The sequence below is a fragment of the Bison bison genome, unplaced genomic scaffold (genome assembly GCF_000754665.1).
Source record: "Bison bison bison isolate TAMUID 2011002044 unplaced genomic scaffold, Bison_UMD1.0 scf7180017864472, whole genome shotgun sequence".
Taxonomy (NCBI): Eukaryota; Metazoa; Chordata; class Mammalia; order Artiodactyla; family Bovidae; genus Bison; species Bison bison.
Genome location: NW_011495033.1, coordinates 13,875,994 through 13,899,488, shown reverse-complemented (window position 1 = coordinate 13,899,488; position 23,495 = coordinate 13,875,994). Strand labels below are relative to the sequence as shown.

General features: G+C 37.4%; 1 protein-coding gene across 2 annotated transcripts in view; it reads left to right on the top strand.

Moving 5' to 3' along the window:
* The window catches only part of GDPD1 (glycerophosphodiester phosphodiesterase domain containing 1), a 50,668-nt gene that overhangs the window by 3,926 nt on the left and 23,247 nt on the right, over window positions 1-23,495 (top strand). For both annotated transcript variants that reach the window (XM_010861618.1, XM_010861619.1), the window contains exon 2: window positions 13,033-13,075. In XM_010861618.1, coding sequence (XP_010859920.1) covers window positions 13,033-13,075 — 43 coding nt within the window. The remainder of the gene's footprint in view (window positions 1-13,032; window positions 13,076-23,495) is intronic.

Sequence of the window (23,495 nt, the reverse complement as noted above, 5' to 3'; positions counted from 1 at the left end):
GAAATAACTTTCTCATACTTCCTAACCTATTTCTATGGACCAATTAAATTAAGCACTAGGGTTTACTAGGGTTCAATGGCAAAAGAATTAAAAAAAAAATCAACTGATAAAATCCTCACCTGACCTTTTAATCTTTCACCCATGGTTACAAGGCAAAGTATTGCCCAAATCTGGGCATTTTGCCACAGATTGATTTAGCAGGTGATAAGTTTGAGGGTAAATATTGCTGATGGACACTGGTTATTTCTGAGTCCTAAACTTTAATTCCTCAAGGAGGAAATTGAAGCATCTGTTTGAGTCTCAGAGTGTCACTAGAAGTAACGTTCTGCAGTTGCACCCTGAAACATATTCTGCACGGCAGGGTATCAGTTCTTTTCAGCTTCTCTGTTTTCTCTGCATTCCTGTTTTCAGGGAAATCTTCCTTACTTGTCAGTGAAGACTTTTTTCCCAACTCGCTTGTTCCTACTGATATCTTGCTAACAGTGGAATCATTCATCCTTTATCTTTCCAGGTGGCATTAGTGGTAAAGAACACACCTGCCAATGCAGGAGGTGTAGGAGATGCGGGTTCCATCCCTGGGTCTGGAAGATCCCCTGGAGAAGGAAACGGTAACCCACTCCAGTATGCTTGCTGAAGGATCCCCATGGATAGAGGAGCCTGGCAGGCTACTATCCATAGGGTAACAAAGAGTTGGACATGACTGAAGTGACTTAGCATGCACACATTTTCCTGCTTAATAAAGTAGACTAAAATGTACAGTTATTTTCAGCAATGGCTGTGCATATATATTAAACTGTATACATATGTCTTAAACTATATACAAACTTAGAAAAATTGAATGTCGTTACAGAAAAATGTGAAAGTATAATCAGATAGATAGCAAAAAACACATGGAAAAGAGCACACATGAGGTGATTAGTTGGTAAGTGCTGCCACTGTATCAATATATACTTTGAATATCATCCTTCTGTGCTACTGATGTGTTTAAATTTTTTCTTATGTCTGCAAATATAAATCTCGCTGATATTTTCCCTAAAAAAAGAATGCTGCAGTGTTCAGGGATCCCACATATTGAGAAATGTTCTTTTGTATATACCATCTCTAGTCCTTAAATGGAGAAGGCAATGGCAACCCACTCCAGTACTCTTGCCTGAAAAATCCCATGGACGGAGGAGCCTGGTAGGCTGCAGTCCATGAGGTCCCGAAGAGTCGGACACGACTGAGCGCCCTCACTTTCACTTTTCACCTTCATGCATTGGAGAAGGAAATGGCAACCCACTCCAGTGTTCTTGCCTGGAGAATCCCAGGGATGGCGAAGCCTGGTGGGCTGCCGTTTCTGGGGTCACACAGAGTTGGACACGACTGAAATGACTTAGCAGCAGCAGCAGTCCTTAAAAGCTCTTTATACTCTTACAGCAATCATATATACTGTTTCCAAGGTGCACTATAAATATTGAATTAATGTGTGAGTTTAGAAGTGAAGGAACTCAACTTTGTTGCTTGATTTATTGAATAGCTCCTTTTTAAGTTAAGATAGGATGATGTCTTCCAACATTAAAATGTTTTATTTGCACTAAACTGTCTTCTCCAGTATCAGAAAATATTTAATTTGGAAGTTCTTTTGTGGCTGGAGCACATGGTCATGTTTGTCATTGGTTTTATAAACATCACACACACATAGCATGTATACAAAAGATGTTGATGGTGGTGATTGGAGGCTAACTGTAAAATAGGTCTAAACGGGTCTACAATGTTTACTGAATGTTGTTGTTGTTTAGTTGCTAAGTTGTGTCTGACTCTTTTGCGACCCCATGAATTGTAGCCCACCAGGCTCCTCTGTCCATGAAATTTCCCAGGCAGAAATAATGGAATGGTTTGCCATTTCCTTTTCCAGGGAATTTTCCCAATCCAGGGATCGAGCCCACATCTCCTAAATTGGCAGGAAGATTCTTTACCTCTGAGCTACCAGGGAAACCTTGTTGAATGTTTACTGGTATATAAAACATTTGGGAGGTAAAAAAGGAAACTGAACAGATATTTCTTTCCTTTTCTGTATTTACATCTAACAAAAAATACAAAAGAGAATGTTTCCTTTACTTTTCCTATCCTAACAGATATTAACCACTCACAAAGTAACTATGAAGCACTATAAGAGGAAAAATTAACACTGAATGAATTGGAAGGTATAGCTTTGTATAGTGTTGGGAAGTGATGGTTTCTCAAAGAAATAGAAAATATGAACTGGTGAAGAGGGAGGCAGGAGGACATGAGCAGAGAAATTCTAAACAAATTATAGTAGAAGAGCATGTAAAATATATTCTCATTCTCTACTACATTTCATAATTAATTAAAAATCAAACTTGTTTCCATGTAGAGTGGTTATTTGCAAAATCAGATATTAAGCCAGACATCCCCTGCTTATTGAAGGAAAAGAAAAACTAATAGCAAGCGTGCTTTATGAATGATGTTACGATAATTGGCAAGAGAAGAAATTCAAACCATTTCATGAGAGAAGAGCTATCACCAAATAATTCCTTAGAGAGGAGTGGCAGACTTTTAAATTAGTCCCTTAGTTACTCCCCAGGCTTTCACCATATGAATCTAACAAGTAATTTGTGGGTATTATCGTTGTGGGATTTATCTTCAAGCTTTGCAAGCAAGTATAAGAATATGGAAATAAGGGACAACATTAATAATATATTTGTAAAGCTGAAATAAAGAGATATATGACTGCCAGCATAGAAACTGCAGCATAGTTAGTAGTAAAAAGTGTGGGATCTGAAGTCATACTGCTTATGCTTGAATCTCAGTTCCCCTTGTTGGCTTATGTGACCTCACCTAATCTTATTTCTGGAGATAGTAATGCTTGGCATGATTGTGGGCATTTTAATGAAATAATGTAGAGAGCACTAAGCACAGTATCTAGCTTCTTTTAATTATTAATATCTTGACCACCTTTTTAATATTTTATTTAGTACCAGCTATTTCATAAACTTATAAAGTAGATCAGAGGTCTTAAGTAGTAATGTTTGCATACTTAAGTTTTTTTTTTGCTATAAGGAGCTCATGATTTCAGCCACAGTCAGCTCCAGGTCTTGTTTTTGCTGGACTACATAGAGCTTCTTCATCTTCAGCTGGCTCACATCATGAACTCCTTTTTCAAAATTCAGGCTTAAACTGAACAAAGTAGGGAAAACCAGGAGGCCATTCAGGTATGACCTAAATCAAATTCCTTATGATTATACAGTGAAAGTGACAAATAGATTCAAGGGATTAGATCCAATAGAGTGTCTGAAGAACTGTGGACGGAGGTTCGTAACATTGTAAAGAAGGCAGTGGTCAAAACTATCGCTAAGAAAAAGAAATGCAAGAAGGCAAAATGGCAAATAGCAGAAAAAAGAAGAGAAGTGAAAGGCAAAGGAGAAAAGGAAACATATACCCATCTAAATCCAAAGAATAGCAAAGAGAGATAAGAAAGCCTTCTTCAGTGATCAATGCAAAGAAATAGAGGAAAACAATAGAATGGGAAAGACTAGTGATCTCTTTGAGAAAATTAGAGATACAAGGGAACATTTCATGCAAAGATGCCCACAACAGAAAATAGAAATGTCAAGGACCTAACAGAAGCAGAAGAGATTAAGAAGAGGTGGCAAGAATACAGAAAAGAACTGTACAGAAAAGGTCTATCATGACCCAGATAACCATGATGGTGTGATCACAAATGACTAGAGCCAGACATCCTGGAATGTGAAGTCAAGTGGACCTTTGGAAGCATTACTATGAACAAAGCTAGTAGAGGTGATGAAATTCCAGCTGAGCTATTTCAAATCCTAAAAGATGATGCTGACAAAGTACACATATTGAGTGCTGCACTCAATATGCCAGCAAATTTGGAAAATTTCAGCAGTGGTCATAGGACTAGAAAAGGTCAGTTTTCATTCTAATCCCAAAGATGGGCAATGCCAAAGAATGTTCAAACTAGTGTACAGTTGTGCTCATTTCACACACTAACAAGGTAATGATCAAAATCCTTCAAGCTAGGCTTCAGCAATGCATGAACCAATAACTTCCAGATGTACAAACTGGATTTAGAAAAGGCAGAAGAACCAGAGATCAAATTACCAACATCTGTTGGATCATAGAAAAAGCAGGAGAATTCCAGAAAAACATCTGCTTCCTTGACTACATTAAAGCCTTTGTGTGGATCACAACAAATTTTGGAAAATTCTTCAAGAGATGGGTATACTAGGCCACCTTACCTGCCTCCTGAGAAACCTGTATGAAGGTCTCTGCTTTTTATTTTTGTTAAAAAAAATATATATATATATATTATACATACATATGTATATATACAAAAGCTTTTTTACTACACCTGATAAAGTCTTGAGAAAGAATATAAAAAAAAAGATAGGGAAATTGGAGAACATAAACTAAATGAAATGGGAGCACTGAATATGAAATAGAAAAAGTGAAACAAACTAGGTAAAAGATCATCATATAATCCAGTTGTTTTTAAACGTGACTGCTCATTAGAAACATGTGGAGCTCTGGAGAAAAAAAGCAATTCGTGAGCATTTGTATTTTTCAAAAAATTTCAAGATAATTTTGATATGTATCTGGATTTTAAAAAGTGATTATAGGTTTTTCTACTAGATCCTAGCTTTGGTGATATAGAGTTCTATTATTTTTCTGTTGGCCAATCAGGATATTAATTGTTACATAATCACAATAGTAAAAGATGTTTATCAGTTTTTACAATCAATAGCCAGACAAAAAATAAAAGATAATTACAATTGCAAGCCATAATGGAGACATGATTAATTTAACAATATAAAATAATTACATACAATTTGAGGGGATCAAGCAGAGTGATGTGATAAGTGGAAGTGCATACATGCACGTTTTCATCCACCCAGTCAGTCTGTGTCTTTTGGTTGGTGCATTTAATCCATTTACATTTAAGGTGGGTATTGAAATGTATGAACCTATTACTTTTTTCTTAATTGTTTGGGGTTTATTTTATGTTCTGTAGGTCTTTTTCTTCTCTTGTTCTTCCTGCCTAGAAAAGTTCCCTTAGCATTTGTTGTAAAGCTGGTTTGAATTCTCTTAACTTTTGTTTGTCTGGAAACCTTTGGATTTCTCCATCAAATCTGGAGGAGAGTCTTGCTGCGTAGAGTATTCTTGATTGTAATTTCTTCCCTTTCATCACAGTAAATATATCATGCCCTTCCCTTCTGGCTTAAGAGTTTCTGTTGAGAAACTCTTAAGCTAATAGCCTGATTGGAGTTCTCTTGTATGTTATTTGTTGTTTTTCCCCTGTTGTTTTCAATATTTTATCTGTCTTTAATTTTTGTCAGTTTGATTATGTGTTTTGGTGTGTTCCTCCTTGGGTTTATCCTTCCTGGGACTCTGTGCTTCCTGGACTTGGTTGACTATTTCCTTTTCCATGTTCAGGGAGTTCTTAGCTATTATCTCTTCAAATATTTTCTCAGGTCCTTTCTCTCTTCTCCTTCTGAGACCCCTATAAAGCGAATATTGGTGCATTTAATGCTGTCCCAGAGGTCTCAGTCTGTCTTCATTTCCTTTCATTGTTTTTTTATATCCTCTTGTGTGGCACTGGCAGTTTCCACCATTCTGTCTTCCAGGTCATTTATCCATTCTTCTGCTTCAGTTATTCTGCTGTAGATTCCTTCTAGTGTATTATTCATTTCTGTTTGTTCTTCAGTTCTTCTAGGTCTTTGGTAAGCATTTCTTGCCTCTCTCAACCTTTGCCTCCATTCTTTTCCCGAGATCTTGGATCATGCAGCAGTAGCAGTAGCAGGATCATCTTCACTATCATTATTCTGAATTCTTTTTCTGGAAGGTTGCCTATCTCTACTTCATTTACTTGTTTTTCTGGGATTTTATCTTGTCCCTTCATCTGGGACATAACCTTCTGCTTTTTCATCATGATTAACTCACTTTCTGTAATACAGTTTTTGTTTTAGCTGCTGTGAGACTGTGCTTCTTGCTTCTTCTGTCTGCCCTCTGATGCATGAGGCTAAGAGGCTTGTGTAAGCTTCTTGATGGGAGGGTCTGGCCATGAGAAAAACTGGGTCTTGCTCTTAAAGCAAGGTGGGCAGAGCCTTGCTCACTAAAGCTTTAATCCAGTTACCTCCCTCCCTGATAGTTTTTTGGTCTGAGGTGACCCAGCCCTGGGGTCTACAGGCTCTATGGGAGGATTAATAGTGAAGTCCAAGAAGGCCAAGGGGGATCTTCTAGTGCCTCCGTCCCTGTGGTGAGCCCCTGCTGACCCATGCCTCCACAGGGGTCCCCCAACATGAGCAGGTAGTCTCCTGTGAGGTCACTGCTCCTCTCCTCTGGGTCCTGGTGTGAGTAAAATTTTGTTTGTGCCCTCCAAGACTGGAGTCTCCGTTTCCCTCCATCCCCTGGAAGAGCTCTAATCAAATCCCGCTGACCCATAAGACCAGATTCCCTGAGAATTCCCAGTTCCTTTGTCGGATCCTCAGGCTGGAAAGCCTGACGTGGAGTTCAGAACCTTCATAATAGTGCGAGAACGTCTTTCGTATCATTGTTCTGCAGTCTGTGGGTCACCCACCCTGCGGGTATGAGATTTGATTTAATTGTGATTGTGCCCCTCGCTGCGGCTTCTTTGCCTTTGGACGTGAGGTGTCTTTTTTTAGTGGGTTCCAGCATCCTTCTGTCAGTAGTTGTTCAACAGCTTGTTGCAATTTTGGTGCTCTCGCAGGAGGAGATGAGTGCACGTCCTTCTCCTTGGCCATCTTGAACCAGAAGCCAAGGTCTCTGCTTTTTTAACAAGCTGTCTAGGTTTGTCTTAGATTTCCTTCCAAGGAGCATTAGTCTTTTAATGTCATGGCTGCAGTCACTGTACACAGTGCTTTTGGAGCCCAAGAAAATAAAATGTCACTTTTTCTGCTTTTTCCCTTTCCATTTGCCACAAAGTGATGGATCAATTTGGAAACAGAAGTAGATGTTTTTCTGGAATTCCCTTGCTTTCTCTATGATCCAGCGAATGTTGGCAATTTGATCTCTGTTTCCTCTGCCTTTTCTAAAGGCAGCTTGTACATCCAAAAGTTCTCGGTTCATGTACTTCTGAAGCCTAGCTTGAAGGATTTTGAGCACTACCTTGCTAGCATGTGAAATGAGTGCAGTTGTAAGATAGTTTGAACATTCTTAGGCATTGCCGTTCTTTGGGATTGGAATGAAAGCTGCCTTTTTCTGTGGATTCACTCGCTGGTCAGGGAATAAGACCCTGCATGCCACAATTGAAGATTGTTCATGCTGCAAGTAAGACCTGGTACAGCCAAATAAATAAATATTTAAAAAGATAATTGCCTTCAAAAAGCCTTGTCAGAGTTCAGGTGGATGTACTAGAATTTTTTAAAATTACGATTTAGAAATAAAAGCTTTTTACACAGCGTGGGAAGGAGACAGAAGAATGAATTGAGAAAGTAGTATTGACATATATACATATTCATGGGTAAAATAGATAATTAGTGGGAAGCAGCTGTATAACACAAGGAGCCCAGTCTGGCACTCTGTGATGACCTAGAGGAGTGGGGTAGGATGGGGGAGGGGGGCTCCCAAGGAGGGGGATATGTTTATAATTACGATGGATTCAAGTTGTACGGCAGAAACAAGCCCAACATTGTAAAACAGTTATCCTCCAATTAAAGAAAAGAAATTTTAATAAAAGCTCTTAAGAAAATTTTAGGAATGGCATACATGTAGTAGCACTAAGCTGAAACTCCAGTACTTTGGCCACCTGATGGCAAAGAGCCAGCTCAGTGGAAAAGACCCCGATACTAGGAAAGATTGAAGGCAAAAGGAGAAAAGGGCGAGGGAGGTTGAGGTGGTTAGATAGCATCACCAACTCAATGACATGAACTTGAGCAAACTCCGCGAGATCGCGGAGGACAGGAAAGCCTGGCGTGCTGCAGTCCATGGGGTCGCAAAGAGTCACAACCTAGCGACTGAACAACAGCGACAATAGCCCTAACCTTAAGTGTACAGCTTCATTTTTTTTAATGTATGTGTACATCCAAGTAGCCATTACTCAGATCAAAGTACATAACATTTCTAGAATCCCATAAGAACCCCTTCCCCATCTACCCTCCTCCATCGCCACAGGGGACCACTCCTCTGACTTATCTCATTGTTGACGGTTTAAGACCGCGGTTTTCAAAGTGTGGTCTGTGGAATTCTGGGAGTCCCCAGAACCTTTCATGGGCCTGCAAGGTCAACACTATTTTTATAAGGCGTTTCTTCCTTTTTCACCTTAGTGACATTGGCGTAGTGCGTAAAACTGCTGTTGCTTTAGGACAGATGAAAATACTGGTACAAAATGTACTAGTAGCCATTATATTCCTCAGCATCCTGCACTCAGGCAGTTTCACATAAGAATATCTTTGATGAATTAGAAAGTTATTAATTTCATTGAAGTTCAACCCATGAGTATATATATGTAACTTTTAGTATCCTGTGACAAATGTTTTTGTGTGTGTGGGATTACACAAACACTTTTGCTGCATACTAAAGTATGTACATGATTGTCTTGAGGAAAAGCACTTGTGAAGTTGATTGAATTCTGAGCTGAATTAGCCTTCCCCCTCGACCCCGCCAAACATTTTTACTTAAAAAACTGACACACTGGTTATTTAGACTTGACTACTGGACAGTTGTGTTCTTGAAAATTAATAAAGTGAGTCTTCCATTAGAAGAAAAATAATCTAGCTGCCTTCTGTTAAATGATTACATTTGAGCTTTTAAGCGAGAATTAGACTTTTGAAAAATATATCATCCACAGTGAGCTTAGTAGCTTTCCAATTTGATTTTCCTGATATAAGTTATTAATAAATGTGATGTTTAAAAAATATTGTATAAAAAAAATATTGTATAATGAAATGTGTCAGTCAGTATTTAGAAGATCAGCATGATTCAGTATATCAATATTTTCCAAAAACCAGTGCATTTTATTATAAAACCGTGCATGGGTGAAAGATCCATTCAAAGTTCAAGACGGACTAATTGATTTTCATGTAATGGAAAAAGTCAGTGATACGGTTCAGATTCCGTGTTACAGCCAACTTTTAAGAATCTACTATTTGTTGAATTTCGGTACAGTATCGAAGAAGAAGCTTTCTTTTCCAACTATCTATGTGAAGGTTGATATGTATGTTTGAAGCAGATATGAGAATCTAGCTGCCTTCTATTGTCAGACATTAAAGAGATTTGCAAAAGTGTAAAACAAATTCCACTCCTTAAATGTTTTTGGCAGTTATTTTTCATAAAATGTTATATTAACATATAATGGGTTTATTGTTATTTTCAAATAAATTTTTTTAATTTGGAAGTCAGTTTCTAATATGTAGCTATTAATGGATTTGTTGTTCAGTTGCTTATTCGTGTCCAACTCTTTGAGACCCCATGGACTGCAGCACACCAGGCTTCCCTGTCCTTCACCATCTCCCAGAGCTTGCTCAAACTCATGTCCATCAAGTCAGTGATACCATCCAACCACCTCATCCTCTCTCACCTCCTCCTCCTCCTGCCCTCAATCTTTCCCAGCATCAGGGTCTTTTCTCATGGATATAACCCACATAATCAAAAGCTCTTTGAGGTATTCAGTAAGAGTCCTGAGACCAAAATGATTAAGAAATGCTAGTTTAAGGCATTAACTCTTTTTTAAAAAAAATTTTTTGGAGTATAGTTGATTTACAGTGTTGTATCAGTTGTACAGTAAAGTGAATCAGTTATGCATATACATATATCCACTCTTTTTTAGATCCTTTTCCCATATAGTGTATTACAGAGTATTGCATAGAGTTCCCTAAGCTCTACAGCAAGTCCTTATTAAGCTCTACAGCAAGTCCTTATTAGTTATCTATTTTATATGTAGTAGTATGTATATTTTGAGAAGGAAATGGCAACCCACTCTAGGATTCTTGCCTGAAGAATTCCATGGACAAAGAGCCTGGCAGGCTACAGTCCATGGGGTCGCAAAGAGTCGGACACGTCTAAGCAACTAACATACACACACAGTGTGTATGTTTAAGTCTTCCAATTTAAACCCCCCCAAATCCCCTGGTAACCATAAGTTTATTTTCTACATCTATAACTCTATTTCTGTTTTGTAAATAAGTTCATTTGTACCCCTTTTTTAGATTCCACATATAAGCAATGACATATGATATTTGTCTTTCTCTGACTTTACTCAGTGTAACAATCTCTGGACCCATCCATGTTGCTGCAAATGGCATTATTTCATTCTTTTTATGGCTGAGTAATATTCCATTGAATATATAAGGATGAACTCTTGACTGTAATAAAGAGTTATTGTAATCTTGAGTGAGTAAAAAAAAATGCTTCATGGAGGAGTTGGGAAGTGAGTTCATTCTAGGATGAAGATTGGGATGCTATGGTGAAGAGAATTTTGGAGGGATATGGCATGTGTTTAAGGCTTTGAGTCTCTCAGAGGTTCAAGAGGGAAGGGAACAGATGTATACCTATGGCTGATTCATGTTGATGTATGGCAGAAACCAACACCATATTGTAAAGCAATTATCCTTCAATTAAAAATAAATAAATTTTTAAAAATTGACCAAAAAAGTAATACACAGTCATTGTGGAGGGTTTGTAAGGCTAGAATAGTGTACATTAGAAAAGAAATCTTTTGTATTCTGACCTCAGCTGCTGGAAATAACTGATATTAATTTGATTTGTTAATTTTTTTTTTTTAAGCTGCGGTGCGCAGCTTGTAGAAACTTAGTTCTGTACCCTCGGCAGTGAAATCTCAGTGTCTTAGCCACTGGACCACCAGGGAATTCCCATACTGATTGTTTATTGTACTCAAAGGCAAGGAAATTAAAAGGACACAGAAGTCAGCTTGAAAGAACTAATGATGATGACTTTGATCACTTAGTCAAAGTGGGAGATGCCAGACTTATATTGTGAAGTTATTACTCTTTTTCTCTTTGTAATTAGTATTTTTGTAGGAAAATACTTTAGAACTACATAAACACCCCATTCCTTATCAGACTTTAAGTCCATTTATTAAAATGGGTTCAGAATATCCTGTTTTGCTCAGTGGTTTAAAGTCTGTTACTGTCGTCATTTTGATTCTAACATTGTCTCAGGTTTGGACAGTGAGAGATTTTTCAAATTGGCCTCCGTGTCCTATTAACTTGCTTGCTTTCTGTCACAACAGGCAGTCAGTAGTCTAACCTCATCTACGAATAACCATTTGAGTACTTTTCTCTTTTTGGTGGTATTCTTGAGTGCTTTGTTCTTGAGTATTACCTGTGTGTAACATATTTCCATAGTTTTTGACTAAGATAGGCACTGACTGGACTTTTAAAAATCAGTTAACCTCAAAAAGACCACTTACTTTGGAAAAAAACTTTATTCTCTATATTTGCTTCATCAGTCTTTTGTTATGCATCGACTCTACAAAAGTGAACCTAAAGTCAAAGAGGCTTTTTTCACAAGGGTGTCCCTTTCTCTCTGCCAAATTGATAGCATTTTTAGAACATTAGGTTAATATATTTATTTCTTCATACTTTATGTTTCTGTTCATTATTAATTAGATTATGATAAAAATTTAATCTAACAATATAAAAGAAGAAAAATTGAATACCCTTGCAACTATGTTCAAATGTTATTGTATATAAAACATTGTAATGCTGTTACTTGAACAGTACCATAAACTTGAAGTGCTTATTTTTGTTAAGAAAAAACTGTTTGGAAAAAAAAATTTCCAAAATATTTGGGAAAATATTTCCAAAGTATTTTTCCTGTGCATTCCATTAATCATTTAGTAATACCAAAATCTTTTAGTTTTAAAATATCTAAAAACTTATGGCTTGCATATTTTATGCTAATTGAGTCTACCTAGTATATAATATTAGCTAAAAGAGGCAATTAGATACTTCTTATCTGTGTCTTTTTTTGTAATTTCAGTATTACTTATTACTTCAGTAAGTGGAAGCACCAGTTACTATAATGATGGGAGTAGTAATAACAATGCAATGATTTTTAGTTTTACTGAATATTCGCTATTTCATTGAATCTAATGCCATTAGTTATGATGCATATTTTAAAAATTAATTTATTTTAAGGATGGATATTTTTAATGTACTGTTTAACGCACTTAAAAATCACTTAGGTGCTCGCTTCGGCAGCACATATACTAAAATTGGAACGATACAGAGAAGATTAGCATGGCCCCTGTGCAAGGATGACACGCAAATTCATGAAGCGTTCCATATTTTTGGGTTCAAATCTTAGTTCAGAGGAGTAGCCTCCTTGAGCCTCCGTGTCCATCTGCAAAATGGGAGCAATTCCTCTTTTAAAGAAGAGTTGTTCAAGTGAAATAATGTATATAAACTGTGCTTACGGTAGGATACTGCCCCCACTAGCAAAACCAGTTGGTTACAACAGAGACTTGCTCTGAGCTTAACCTGAGAACACTTCATGTAACTATCCGACATTCAGTGTAGTGATCATTCTATGTATTAAATATTCTAAATGTTAAAAAAAATAAAAATCACTTAGGTTCTTCTAACCCCACTGCTTGCTGTGACTGTGTTTTGATCTTTGATTCTTCCTGTGCAGTGCTGTGCTGTGCTCAGTCACTCGGTCGTGTCCGACTCTTTGCGACCCCATGGACTGTAACCGGCCAGGCTCCTCTGTCCATGGCATTTCCCAGGCAAGAATACTGGAGTGGGTTGCCATTTCCTCCTCCAGGGTATCTTCCCAACCTAGGGATCAAACCTGCATCTCCTGCATTGGCAGGTGGATTCTTAACCAAGGTGGATTCTTTACCACCGAACCACCTGGGAAGCCCTGATTCTTCTGGTGCCCCTAAAAACAATGCAAAATGCCATTACCTTCTTTAAAACACTTGTAATATCTACCTCATATGTACCAAATGTATGATTTACTTGAAATATATAAGGTGAATTGGGGGGAAAATAAAATATTCAAATTAGCTTCAATTTAATGTTTTCACAGGTGCTGGAGAAAATTTGGAGAATACAATGGCAGCCTTTCAACAGTAAGTACATAAAAAGGCATTCTTTTACAGTTTATCATTAAAGTGATGATTCACAGAGTAAGGATAGTATACATGTAGCATCTGCTTGTGATAGTTGTTTCTGTTTTATTAAAATCTTTTTTTCTTTTAGTTAGTTAGTCTGAAGTATTCTAACAAGCGTTTGTCTTCTGCTTAACTGAAAAACTAGATGTGCGTGTTGGCACTATAGTGCCAGAGCTGAAAGAAGACGTTTGTAACAAGGCGCATACTGTGCATAATGCTAATTAGTCTCAGAGAGAAAGAGAAGAGGAAAACACTGTTACATTGGCTCTTGTTTATGTGTAGGGTTATGTGTCTACTCAGTCATTCTTCCACAGACCTCGACCTGTTATCTGGTCTTTCTTCTTTGAAGCCTTAGGAGTAATTGATTTTTTTTTTTTTAAAGGTAAATTATTTTTTCCAGTTTTTGAATTATTCATATTTCCCATGGAGGTCTTTTAGAGCACCTCACAGAGAAGCAGCAGGAGAGACAAGAACGAAAGCGGATTGCTACCTTGTTCTTGGTCTTAAAGTAATTGCTTATCATCAGTCTGTGGTAATGCTGAGAACACTGTTTTCTTTTCCCTGAAAAATAAGATAGGAAACTTGGTAAGTTAACCCCATGAAAAACATTACTATGCATATTTACTAAGGAAAATATTTTCTTATATAATTTTCAACTATTTTTATGTACACAATTGGGGCTAATAAATCAGGATAACTTGGCTTAAGGTTTAGTTCTATTTCTCATCATCCAAAGACACTTGAGAGTTTTTTTCCTGTTTTCAGGTCCCGAGGTACTGCTTTTCCATAGTCATTTTGTCTAAATCCTATCCTTCTATATTTGGCATTGCTTATTCTTCCTCCTCTAAAATATGATGCCTTTTGACTGTAATCTCAAATCTCTTACAGCTCTAAAATGCAAATTCTTTCCTCCAGTCACTGATGGTGAAGCAGAATAATGTAAATTACTTTATCTTCTCTACTGAGATTATGTAGCTAGCTCCTGTAACAAAATATATGTTTAATTTTATGTGAACAATTTTCACTGTGATTCACACACACACATATACACACCCACACACACCTACATTGACTATCATTTATCAGATACTTTTTGCCTGTGATGTGGTGATATATTTTTACTTGGGGGAGAAACTGCTCATGACTGAGTGGTTTTAGCATTCTGTATGTAAAAGTATGTTATTTTTGTAAGTTTTTTCTCCATGTATTATTGCTAAATCTTTACCAGCCACTCTTACTTATGAAATTAAGACACTGAGTTGTATAATATACTATTTCTAAGGATGATGCATTTGTATAATACATTATTTCTAAGGATGGTACCTAAATATTTTTTTTATCTTTGAAGATTTTGATCCCCTGAAAAATTTTTTTATATTCAAAGAATGTCTAATTTAGATGATTTTTACCTGCTGGATACAACATTTCATTTCCTGTCTTCAAGCAGTTTGTTTTTATATTGTTTTGTTCAAGCAGTAACTATTGAAAAGTACCACAGCCTTCTCTATCATGTGGTAGCTTTCTATAACTCTAGTTTTTTGGAGGTTTTTCTGGTACTTTAAAAGAAGAAAGCACCTCTTCCATATATTAAGGCTGTTTAACTCTTTTATTGTATGGCTGTTTGCTAATTGACTTTGGAATTTATATAAAACCTAAACCAAATAGGCTTTAATTTTAAACTTAAAATATTTTTGATATTGGTGGTGGTAGTAATGATTTGGGTTTTTGTTTCTTTTGTCTAATGCATCAGTATATTGTCAGTAAGTACTTTTTATAATTGTACTTTCATTTATAAATATTTATTTATTTAACCACTAGGACACTTAGAAAGGTTTTCTTAAATATACCTACTTCATGAATAACAAGAAAAAGCTGTTTACGCATACTATTTTCAAAGTATTGTATACAAAAAAAATTAACAGTTATAATCCATAATTGGCAAAAGACAGACACTGTGCTTAAGTATGGTTTATCCTTGATAGGATAAGTAGTTGAAGAAGAAATAGTGAAAATACAATGAGCAGCTAAAACTTAGATCTTACTTGTTACATATATTTAAATCTTATTTATATATTGATATCTGTGTATACTGAAAAAGCATGTATATTATGACATGGAGGTAAAGATGATATTAAAGAAAGTATAAATAGTTGGTATGGGAAGCCTGGTTAAAATTAATCAGAAAATTGAAAAGATATCAGGACTAGAAAAGCTATCATTTGGTGGAGAAGAAGAAGCTCCTTTTAAAAATATGAAATGTTTGAGGTTAAAACGTGAGGTTATATAGACAAGCTACATCTAGAAAACTGAAAGGACCTTAAGAGTATATGGAAAATTAATTCATTATGTATTTATTATGTTATAGTAGGGCTAAAGTAATTAGTACTGACAAAGAGAAATAATTATATTTCACAGTTTGTAAAAAGTTATTTAATCTGGCTTGTAAAATAATTTCATGGACTTCCCTGGTGGTCCAGTGGTTAAGAATCTGCCCGCCAGTGCAGGGGACACAGGTTCGATCCCCGGTTCAGGAAGATTCCACATGCCACAGGGCAACCAAGCCCACATGCCATAACACTGAGCCCACTTGCCACAGCTAGTGAAAGCCACATGCAGCAATGGAGACCCAGTGCAGCCAAAAAATAGGTAAATAAATAAATTTGAAAATTATTTTACAGACACCTTAAGTTATGAATTGGAGGAGGAAATGGCAACCCACTCCATATCCTTGCCTTGAAAATTCCATGGACGGAGGAGCCTGACAGGCCACAGTCCATGGAGTCACAAAGGGTCGGACACAACTGAGTGACTTCACTTTCTTTCTTTCTTAAGTTATGAATATGGCTCTTCTGGGATTCTTTGAGAATAAGAATTTTCCTTATTGATCTCAGTCCCTAGATCTAGCTCTGGTACTAATAGGCTCTCCCTAGTCAATTACTGAATGATATATGGAATGGAGCACTCAGGAACAAAGCTGACTATTAACAGAAGTTAGAGGCAGAACCCCATTTATAATAAGCATGGAACCGAAAACTAAAAAATTGTACTACAAAGGTAGACACACACATACACTCACACACACAGAGCCAGTAAACCCTTGAGTATGTAAAGTGTGGTTCTTAAGAGCTAATAAAACTAGGTTATTAAACCAGGCTGCTGTTGTGAATACCCACAGGACAGTTTGATCCCTGTGGTATTAATATGAATGGTAAAAGAAAGAAGCAAATTGTATTAGCAATAGCTGGAAGCGTAAGTTGGCAGACAATCAAAGTAATTAATCAGTGACCTGATTCTCATGGTAAAATTTTTTACAATGTCTAATTAATGCAATACTAATTATCTCATCTCTGAAGTGGAAATAATATAACCTCAATGTTTTGAGGAATACATGAGATTCAAATGAATTCTATAACGTAGAGTCTGTTGTAAGTTTTGACACATAGTTTTTGTGGAGTTTGAAGTAATTTCACTTCTTCTTTTAGAGCTAGAGTTTTTCTTTTCTTTTTCCAGAAATATTGAAATCTTGCCTTCCCTAACTTTTTTCTGTGTTTGTCATCAGCTTATCAGAAATTCAGCTATAAAATGTCTGGTGTTTCAGTTGAAGTAGATACATATTGTTATTTGTGGGAAAGTTTGAAGGCTAAAGTGATTTTAAAAAATAGTTTTCTTTTCTCGCTGTGTTCTAGCTATTTGTGTATCGAATTTGAGATGACTTTATTAGAATAATTTACAGATTGTCCTACATACACTTACTATTCTAAATTTTTGATTATTAGCTGTACTCCTGCCTGGAAAATCCCGTGGATGGAGGAGCCTGGTAGGCTGCAGTCCATGGGGTCGCTGAGGGTCAGGCACGACTTGAGCAACTTCACTTTCACTTTTCACTTTCATGCATTGGAGAAGGAAATGGCAGCCCACTCCAGTGTTCTTGCCTGGAGAATCCCAGGGACGGCGGAGCCTGGTGGGCTGCCGTCTATGGGGTCACACAGAGTCGGACACGACTGCAGTCACTTAGCAGCAGCAATAAGAGGTAATCATAAAATAAAAAATATTTTTTGTATAATTCCTAAACATTTCTAAAAACAGCCAACATTTCAGCTAAAGGCAAACTTCATACTTAGAAAAATTTCTTAGGTAATATGTATAGGTATTTTTAAATACAGGGAAATATAGATTTAAATACAGGATAATATAGATAACCCCTGCTTTTACCCTGGCAGGCAGATTCCCATCCATTGCACCACTAGGGAAGTCCCCTTTTATTCTTAAAAAAAAAAAAAAAAAAAAAACTAAAAGCTATATACAGTATAACAATATTTAAGGAAAATTTAAAATATAGAAAAATACATTTACCAACCTAAAACCTATTTTTGCCTATTTTTAGATTTTATTTTTACACATCTGTGGTTCTAGCAAACACACAATTGCAGTCTTTTTCAAAGGTGGATGTTCTTTAGAAGAGGACACAAACGGTTAACAGTTATTTACTGTCTTGGTAAGAATTATATTAATGAGCCAGGTTTGTTTTTCTCTTAGCAGCTGGTGATAATCAGAGCACTAAAAGGGAAGATTATTTAAGAAGTAGGGGAGCAGTGTGAGACTTTGGCACATGGCAGCAAGTGACCATTAGTTCTTTTGGAGTGGGATGCTGATGGGGTTGGATTATCAGAGGTAGATCAAGTAAGACAGTTCTCAAGTAGTTGGCTCCAAAGATAAATTTTGTCAGGCATATAAAGTGTATACATACACACACACACTTTATTTTACATCAGAGGGATCATACCATGCCTACTTTTTTTTTCGTTTAGATATCCACAATGCTCTTCCATGTGAATGCTTTATTCTTTGACGTATGGTGCTCACTAGGGCTTCCAAGGTGGCTCTGTGATAAAGAATCCGCCTGACAGTGCAGGAGACGCAAGAGATACGGGTTTGATCCCTGGGTCGGGAAGATTTCCCTGGAGAAAGAAATGGCAATTCACTCCAGTATTCTTGTTTGGGAAATCCCATGGACAGAGGAGCCTGGCGGGCTACAGCCCATAGGGTTGCAGAAAGAGTCAGACATGAGTTAGCAACTAAACAATTCATTGTGGCTTTGGATCATCACTATTGACCGATGCTAAAGCTGAGGCTGCAGTATTTTGGCCATCTGATGCTAACAGACAACTCATTGGAAAGGTCCTTGATGCTGGAAAAGATTGAGGGTAGAAGGAGAAGAGGGCGTCAGAGGATGAGGTGGCTGGACGGCATCAGCAATGCAATGAACATGAACGTGGGCATACTCTGGGAGATGGTGAGGGACAGGGAGGCGGGCCTGCTGCAGTCCATGGGGTCACGAAGAGTCGGACACAACTAGGCAACTGAACAACAACGATGGATCATCACTGATGAACATTTACATAGCTTCATTCTGCTCGTTTAGAAATGTGTGATTACCTGCAACATACCCAACATTGTGAACGTTGGAAAATATGGAACAAATTCCCTTCCTCACTAGGAATTTAGTATCCAGTTGTAGTGACATGACCTTAGGCACAAACACTGGGAAACAATTTAAATGGATGGGAATATATTATACAAACTGTAATTTACCTACTTTTATGTTTTTTCCTTCCTGCTTCCTCACTCTGCTCACTCAGCTCTTACTCTTTCCATTCTTGAATTTTAAAAAAGGGAGAGGTTTCTTTTTTCTTAAAACTCTCTCCCTGCCCCACCTACGTTTACTTTCTTTTTTATCTTGAAAATGTCATCTGTGGTAGTTGATTCATAAAGTGTTGTGTAGGCTTTTTACATATACTGAGAGCTGTCTCTCTTCATTTATTAATTCAGTACATGCTGTGAGCAGCCCTGTGCCAAGGCACTAGGAATGCAACAGTAAATGAGCCATGGTCCAGAAACCCTTTCTGTCTAATTGGGCAAGTAGGGGAAGATAAATAGGTATATTCAAAAGAGTGCGGTAGGTACTCTGACCTAGTAAACACAGGTGGTACAGGAAGTCCTGGCAGTTTGGCAAATAATTGGTGAATAGGCTACAAAATCCAGTCTGGGATGCGGGGGACAGGGCAGGATTAGAGAAGGTGTCCTGAAGTGCTAGTTTCTTAGTTTACACCTAAAGAACAAGTAAGAGTTAGCAGACAAGGGGAAGAAGAAAGACTTTTAAAAAAACTGTTATTGTGGGACTTCCCTGGTGGTCCAGTGGTTAAGACTCCCTGCTCCCAGAGCAGGAGGCTCAGGTTCAGTCCCTGGTGGGGAAACTAGATTCCACAAGCTCCAGGTATTAATAAGACCCGGCACAGCCAAATAAATAAATCTTTTTTAAAAACTGTTATTTAAACTGTTACTGTAGTGTGTATAATATACATTTGGTAATATGCACAAACCCAAATAATTTTAATATACATATACACACCCTTGTAATCACCACCCAAATAAAAGTATAGAACATTTCTAGCACCTCTGAGGGCACCCTTGTGGCCTCTCCCAGTCTGAACTCCTTTCCACTAGATAACCATTATTTTAATTTCTATTACAATCGATTGACTTTTTTCTGTTCCTGATAACATAAATGTAATCATACAGTATTTATACTTTTGTCTTTGGCTTTTCTTTCTTTCCATTTACATCTGTAAAATTCATCCATGAGGTGTGAAATAATCTTGTACATGTTTTTTAATGGTCAAATGAGTTCATCTCTCTTAGAAGATACACACTTAGCAGAAGTTGAATTGCTGTGTCATAGGGTGTGTGTGTGTTAAGTCGCTCAGTCGTGTCCAACTCCTTGCAACCCCATGGACTATAGCCCAGCAGGCCTCCCTGTCTATAGAATTCTCCAGGCAAGAACACTGGAGTGGATTGCTATTGTCTTCTCCAGAGGTGTCATAAGGTAGGTGGATATTTTTCAAAGGATTTTACCAACTTAGACTCCCATCAGCAATGTATGAGAGTTCCAGTTGCACCACTGTCTTGCTAACTTATTATCGTTCCTTTTAATTTTAGGTATTCTGTTGGGTATATAGTGCTGTCTCATTGTGGTTTTAATTTGTTTCCCTGTGGAATTTTTATGTTGAACACCTGTTCATAAACTTATTGGCCAGTTCGAAATTCTCACTCGAGAAGTGCCTGTTCAATGAATATTCAGGGTTGATTTCCCTTAGGATAGACTGGTTCAATCTCCTTGCGGTCTAAGGGACTCTCAAGAGTCTTCTCCAGCACCACTGTCTGTTATTTTATTGTATGTTGTTTTTCTATGAAAGACATTGCAGGCAAAAGAAATATTTAGAGCATGGGGCTGCTTGGAGTATAGGAGCAAGGTGGGAAGGAGGTGTAGAGAGCTAATGTCATCACTGCTTTGCAAAGAAACTTAGAGAAGCTAAACAACTGCCCAAGTAAGTGGCAGAGCCAGGATTTGAATGCAGGCTCCCATGTCTGTGCCTTTTTTTTTTCCCCCAGCTTTATTGAAGTATAATTGACAACATGTTAATGTATTCAGAATGTCACAATGTGATGAATGATAAGAGTGTATACATTGTGAAAGGATTCTCACCAAGTTAATTAACACATCCATTACCTCACATGTTTACCTTTTTTTTTTTTCTTTTCAATGTTTGTTCTCTTAACCACTGTGATATACCTTCTGTATCAGTCATAAGATCTTAGGGGGAAAGAAACCTTAGCAATTATCTGTTCTGATCTTTTCAAGTTTTTTCTTTTTGAAAGACAATTAAAATATTTTTGTTTTATCATGGTAAAATGTACATAACGTAAAAGTTGCCATCTTAACCATTTTTAAGTGTACAGTTCAGTGGCATTAAGTATATCACATTGTTATACAACCATCACCACTATCCATTTCTACAAAATTTTTTTTCGTTTTTTTTTTTTTTTAGAAATAATTGACATACAATCACTGTATAAGTTTAACGCATACAGCATGGTGGTTTAATTTACATATATTGTGAAATGACTACCACAATAGGTTCAACTAACCTTCACCCTCTCTTATCGATACAATAAAAAGAATAAAGGAAAAAATTCTCCTTGTGAAAAGAACTCTTAGGATTTACTCTCAACAGTTTTGCTGTATATCATCACAACAGTTAGCTGTATTCATTATGTTATCCATTACATCCCTAGTATGTATTTTATCTTATATCTAGAAGTTTGTGGCTTTTGTCTCCAGAACTTTTTAATCATATCGTATTAAAACTCTACTAACGCATATATATGGAACTTAGAAAGATGGTAACAATAACCCTGTGTACGAGACAGCAAAAGAGACACTGATGTATAGATCAGTCTTGTGGACTCTGTGGGAGAGGGAGAGGGTGGGGAGATTTGGGAGAATGGCATTGAAACATGTGTAATATCATGTATGAGACGAGTCGCCAGTACAGGTTCGATGCACGATGCTGGATGCTTGGGGCTGGCGCACTGGGACGGCCCAGAGGGAGGCTATGGGGAGGGAGGAGGGAGGAGGGTTCAGGATGGGGAGCACGGGTATACTGTGGCAGATTCATTTCGATGTTGGGCAAAACTAATACAATATTGTAAAGTTTAAAAATAAAATAAAATAAAACTATTTCACATGAAAAAATAAATAAATAAATAAATAAAACTCTGTACCTGTTAAATAATTCCCCAACCTCCTCACCCCACAGCCCTGGTAACCACCATTGTTGTTCAATTGCTCAGTCGTGTCTGATTCTTTGAGAACCCATGGACTGCAGCACGCCAGGCTTCCCTGTCCTTCACTGTCTCTCAGAGTTTGCTCAAACTCATGACCACTGAGTCAGTGATGCCATCCAACCATCTCATCCTCTTTCACCCCCTTCTCCTCTTGCTCTCAATCTTTCCCAGCATCAGGGTCTTTTCCAGTGAGTCAGTTCTTTGCATCAGGTGCCTAAAGTATCAGAGCTTCACTTTAGCATCAGTCCTTCCAATGAATATTCAGGGTTGATTTCCCTTAGGATTGACTAGTTTGATCTCCTTGTAGTCCAAGGGACTCTCAAGAGTCTTCTCCAGCACCACAGTTTGTAAGCATCATTTTTTCAGCACTCAGCCTTCTTTATGGTCCAGCTCTCAACATCTGCACATGACTACCAGAGAAACCATAACTTTGACTATATAGAGCTTTGTCAACAAAGTGATTTCTCTGCTTTGCAATATGCTGTTTAGGTTTATCATAGCTTTTCTTCCAAGAAGCGGGTGTCTTAATTTCCTGGCTGCAGTCACTGTCCTCAGTGATTCTGGAGCCCAAGAAAATAAAGTCTGTCACTGTTTGCACTTTTCCCCCCATCTATTTGCCATGAAGCGATGTGATCGGATGCCATGATTTTTGTTTTTGAATGTTCAGTTTTAAGCCAACTTCTTCACTGTCCTCTTGCACCTTCATCAAGAAGCTCTTTAGTTCCTTTTTGCTTTTTGTCATTAGGGTGGTGTCATCTGCATCCCTGGGTTACTGATATTTCTCCCAGCAGTCTTGATTCCAGCTTTTGTGAGTCATCCAGCCTGGCATTTCACATGATACACTCTCAATATAAGTTAAATAAGCAGGGTGACAGTATACAGCCTTGACATACTCCTTTCCCAATTTTGAACCAGTCCGTTGTTCCATGTCCAGGTCTAACTGATGCTTCTTGACCTGAATACAGGCTTCAGGAGACAGGCAAGATGGTCTGAGATTCCCATCTCTTCAAGAATTTTCCACAATTTATCATGATCCACACAGTCAAAGGCTTTAACATAGTCATTGAAGCAGATGTTTTTCTGGAATTTCCTTGTTTTGTCTATGATCCCATGGATGTTGGAAATTTGATCTTTGGTTCCTCTGCCTTTTCTAAACCCAGCTTGTACGTCTGGAAGATCTCGGTTCACATACTGCTGAAACCTAGCTTGAAGGATTTTGAGCATTAGCTTGCTAGCATGTGAAATGAGTGCAACTGTGGTAGTTTGAACATTCTTTGGCATTGCCCTTCGTTGGGATTGGAATGAAAACTGACCTTTCCCAGTCCTGTAGTTATTGCTGAGTTTTCCAAATTTTCTGGCATATTGAGTGTAGCACTTTAAGAACATCATCTTTTAGCATTTGAAATAACCATTGATATAGTTTGTTAAATAAACTGTCCTAGGTACCTTGTATAAGAAATCAAAAAATATTTGTAGTTTTGCTTTTGTTCACCTAGCATAATGTCTGCAAGGATTGTCGATATTGTGGCATTTGTTTTTCTTTTCTTCTCTTACGTCCTTCCCTCTTTTCTTTTTTATTAATAGCTGTTTGAATGGGAGTGAATAGGAAAAGGAGTACATCAAGGCTGTATATTGTCACCCTGCTTATTTAACTTATATGCAGAGTACATCATGAGAAACGCTGGGCTGGAAG